Raw genomic sequence first — 4,217 nt, 5'->3', positions numbered from 1 at the left:
CTGCAGGAGCTCTCACCCCCACATCTGCTGTCTCCTGCCCAGCACTTTATCCTGTCCCCCAGTGCCCCCCAGTTCTCTCCCCACCCAACCCCCCTTCAATTCCCCTCAGTTCAGTCTCCCTCCCCCATTGCCTCCCACGGCCCTCAGTTCACCCTCCCAGCACTCACCCCATCTGCCCAGAACCCCCATCAATACAGCCCCCCACCCATCAGCCCTCCCCCTCCTCACTGCAGCCCCCAGTCTCACCTCTGCTCCTTACGGTTCTTCACCCTCCCCAGACCCGGGGAGGGGGGGACTGCAGTGGGGTCCCCTCTCCCACTTCCCAGGCTAGCCGGGGAGCAGCCACCTGGGCTGACAGCTGGAGCTCCGGTCACGCCCGGGGTGGCTGACAGGATTTCAATATAAAATTAAGCCGATGAAGTGGGTTCTAGCCCACGAAAGCTTATGCCCAAGTAAATGTGTTAGTCTCTAAGGTGCCACAAGGACTCCTCATTTTTTTTTCTAGTTGATTCAGTTGTTTATTTGAGGGTTTCCCTCCCACCCTTTCTATGTCCGATGAAGTTTCTCTTCCCTGCTGGAGTGTAGGCTCCTGTCTCTTGTTAGCTTGACAGCTTTGTTTATCTGAGGTGTCAATGAATTCTCATTGTCTTTGAAAGTACTTTGTAATTAGCTGCCTGGTGGAGGAACCACATTCCTTTGTTCAGGGCGGGGTAACTCCTGTGTGACTGGAAGAAAACATCCTGCCATGTGAGCATTCTCTTACTCAGAAATCCCGACTCCCGACTCCCGAGAGTCTGCGGTGGGGCGCTGGCCTCACGGTTCAGTTGGTGCCTGGTGTCTGTGGCGCAGTCCGTGGCAGGCTTGCCAGGCGGTCACATGGCTGCAGGGCTAGAACTTGGGACCTTTTGCTCCAAAGCCACAGCCCTGCCCTGGAGGGGGACCTCCATCGCCAAGAGCAGCACTGCCGGCTCCCCCTAGCTAAGGGGGCGGCACAACCGCCCGTGCTGGAGCAGGCTGGCCATGGCCCATCTGCACATCTGCTATCTGCTCCAAGGCATGATGCTCCTGCCAGGTCACAGGTGCCAAGTCACAGGAGCCTGTCCATGGCTCTCTGTACCTCACTCTCATTCTTTCTTCAGACTCCTGCTGGAAACAATGCAGCCCCTCGAGGTCAGGTCTGTGTTCGAGGCTGCCCAGGACCCCACCTTCCTGCATGGACTCTCCCTCGTCAATGGCTTTTCAGAGGACTTGCCGTCCACAGACTCGAATGCCATAGTGCAAGGTAGCATCTAAAAGCCAGTGAGGGGCAGTAGAGCCAGCCAAGGGGCTTCCTGGAGGGAGGGCGGGAGAGGGTCCAGTGGGGGGATTGATTTCACAGCAGTCCAACCTAAGGGGTATCCCACTCTCTGGGGCTTGGTGGCGTGATGGGCTCTGGTTGTGAGCTGCTTGGCCCCAGTCAAGAGCCTTCAGCCTGAGGAGCGGAAAACACTTCACACGCTGAAACTAATCCTGTCTGGTGGGTCGGTATCATCCCTGTGTTACAGGTGGGGAAACCGAGGCACAGAGGTGAAGTAACTTGCCCAGGGCCATGCATCAAGTGAGTGGCAGAGTCAGGAACAGTCAAACTAACTCTTCACTCTTTGCTCTAGCCACACTTTGGAGTGATCTGTCTGTCCTATAGCCCTCTGTCCCACTCCAATGGAAGTGGCATATCTTCCCTGAGTTCCTCTCCCTCTTTCAGAGAAGCCAGTGGCGGGCGATGGGGAGGAGAGAGCCCGCGGGGTCCCAGAGATATCGGACCGGATGTGCTGCTCATCCTGCTCCCGGGAGTTTGACAGCAGGGAGGAGCAGGTAGGCAGCAGCCTGAGGGGTGGAGGCGGATGGGTGGTGTTTTCCATTGCCACCAGCAGGCAGCGCTGTGAGCGAGCAGGGAGCTGGGGAAGCAGGCTGCTGTGAAATGGGTATGTGAATGGCCAAAATGTGGACCATGGAGCTCTGTAGTTGTAGCCTGGGTACGTGGAGATGCAGCCCAGAGACTACTGGTTCTGAAATGCAGTGCTCCATTTTGGGCTTACCCACCTGGCACAAGGTGGACTATTGCATGCTGGGATTTGTAGTCTCCATCAGCCGCACCCACAGGATGAGGGAGGCTGCAATTGATTCTATTTTAAGCTAGTCAAGTGCATTCCTCAGGCCCCTGGTAAATTGCGGCTGCAGCTCTCAGCTGGGCAGGGTCTGGCATAGCCACAGGACCAGCTTCCGCACGCTGCAAAGCCCTGGCCCCGGGGGTCAGACCGTCTCTTATAAAGCTGGGGCCATGTCTCTGCAGCCCTGGGGGCAGGATGGGAACTTGGCAGTAAGGGCATTAGCTAACCAAGTGACCATGACATCGAAATCAGCAGAAGCTGCCTTGCTTTTTTGGCAAGTCCCCGGCAGGCTGGCATCTGGCTGAGGGGACCTCCGCGCTGTCCAGTCCCGGGGCGTGGGTTGGTGCGCTTCCATCCATCTGACCTGGGGGATCATCAGTATGGGATGCCCCTTCTCACTCCGTTTCCTCCCCAGACTGAGCATTACCGCCTGGACTGGCACCGCTTTAACCTGAAGCAGCGTTTGCTAGGGCGCCGGGCACTCGCAGCAGAGGAGTTTGAGGAGAAGACCCGTGCAGGTGAGGGGGGACAGACGGGAAGGGCTGCTGTCATAGGCTCGCTTGAGCTGGTGGAGTGCCGCACGAAGCAAGCACCCTTTAATTATCAGTTGATATCCAGCTCCAGGTGTCACCTGTGCTATACATTCTGCAACATAAAACCATCTGTCACTGGCTCAGTCCAAAGGTGCGGTTGGGGTTAGGCCCCTGACCAGACCAGCTTTTGGGATCAGCGGGAGCAATCCTTCCTTCCTTCCTTCCTTCCTTCCTCCCTGTCCTAGCTTCACCCAGAACTGGCCACTGGAGGAGGCAGCTAGCTGTTTTTATCTTGCCTGCTGGGCCCTGATTGGGTTTTGCCCACTCCTGGCCTTTCTACCTGCCGGAGGATCAATTCTTGTTGCTTCCACTAGCAGCTGATCCTAGGGGTGGCCTCTCTAGGCAGCTCTTGGAGGTCTAAACTCACTGCTTTTTTCTCCCCAAAGAGGATGCCTTCTTTGGATGGAGAGGTGACAATGTGGCGGGGGCATCCAATGTGTGGTACGCCCCATCACCGCAGCCCTTCAGCAGGGACATAGGCAGCAGGAAGCCTCTCTGGTGGCACCTGACCAGGCGGAGAAGCTCCGAGCACCAATCACACTTACCTTCTCCCCAGCAGCTGCCGGCTTCCCGGGTCCCTTTGTTTGCCTGCCCCATGCGGGAGGCTCCGCTGGGATGAGTTCAGGTCCTGTCATGTCATATCATATATTACCTCTGTATAAATCCATGGGACGCCCACACCCTAAATACTGCGTGCAGATGTGGTCGCCCCATCTCAAAACAGAGATATTGGACTTGGAAAAGGTTCAGAAAAGGACAACAAAAATTATTAGGAGGAAGGAACAGCTGCCGTATGAGGAGAGATTAATAAGAATGGGATTTTTCAGCTTGGAAATGAGACGACCAAGGGGGATTTGGTAGAGGTCTATAAAATCATGACTGATGTGGAGAGAGTAAATCGGTAAGTGTTATTTACTCCTTCCCATAACACAAGAACTAGGGGTCACCAAATGAAATTAATAGGTTTAAAACAAACAAAAGGAAGTATTTTTTCACACAACACACACTCAACCTGTGGAACTCCTTGCCATAGGATGTTGTGAAGGCAAAGATTATAACAGAGTTCAAAAAAGAACTAGATAAGTTCCTGGAGGATAGGTCCATCAATGGCTATTAGCCAGGATGGGCAGGGATGGTGTCCCTAGCCGCTGTTTGCCAGAAGCTGGGAATGGGCGACAGGGGATGGATCACTTGATGATTCCCTGTTCTGTTCATTCCCTCTGGGGCACCTGGCACTGGCCACTGTCGGTAGACAGGATACTGGGCTACATGGACCTTTGGTCTGACCCAGTCTGGCTGCTCTGATGCTCTTTGTGGTGAGGTTGGTTCTAGCCCCTCCTCTGCCCTCTGGAGCTGGCTGGCTCTGACCTGTCAAGTGGGGCCAGGTCATGGGCAGGTACCTCAGTGAGAACCGTATGTTCTGCAGATGCCTCCTCCCTCAAACACTCGCTCCTCCCCCACCCCAGGATCCTGCTGC

At 55.4% G+C, this 4,217-nt stretch overlaps 1 protein-coding gene across 5 annotated transcripts in view; it reads left to right on the top strand.

Annotated features, from left to right (window-relative positions):
* ANKZF1 (ankyrin repeat and zinc finger peptidyl tRNA hydrolase 1) overlaps positions 1–4,217 on the top strand; it is a 12,479-nt gene that overhangs the window by 306 nt on the left and 7,956 nt on the right. For 3 of the 5 annotated variants that reach the window (XM_024206860.3, XM_024206861.2, XM_024206864.2), the window contains exons 1-3: positions 269–1,282; positions 1,742–1,851; positions 2,563–2,665. In XM_024206860.3, the coding sequence (XP_024062628.1) occupies positions 1,021–1,282; positions 1,742–1,851; positions 2,563–2,665 (475 nt within the window). In that variant the 5' untranslated portion in view covers positions 269–1,020. Of the gene's footprint in view, positions 1–268; positions 1,283–1,741; positions 1,852–2,562; positions 2,666–4,217 lie in introns of those variants that run through there. The other 2 variants (XM_024206863.3, XM_024206862.3) reach the window with 2 other exon arrangements.

The sequence above is a fragment of the Terrapene carolina genome, unplaced genomic scaffold (assembly GCF_002925995.2).
Source record: "Terrapene carolina triunguis isolate 2854851 unplaced genomic scaffold, T_m_triunguis-2.0 Scaffold62, whole genome shotgun sequence".
Taxonomy (NCBI): Eukaryota; Metazoa; Chordata; order Testudines; family Emydidae; genus Terrapene; species Terrapene triunguis.
The sequence above is the reverse complement of the archived record's forward strand: the minus strand, read 5'-3'. Positions and strand labels throughout refer to the sequence as shown.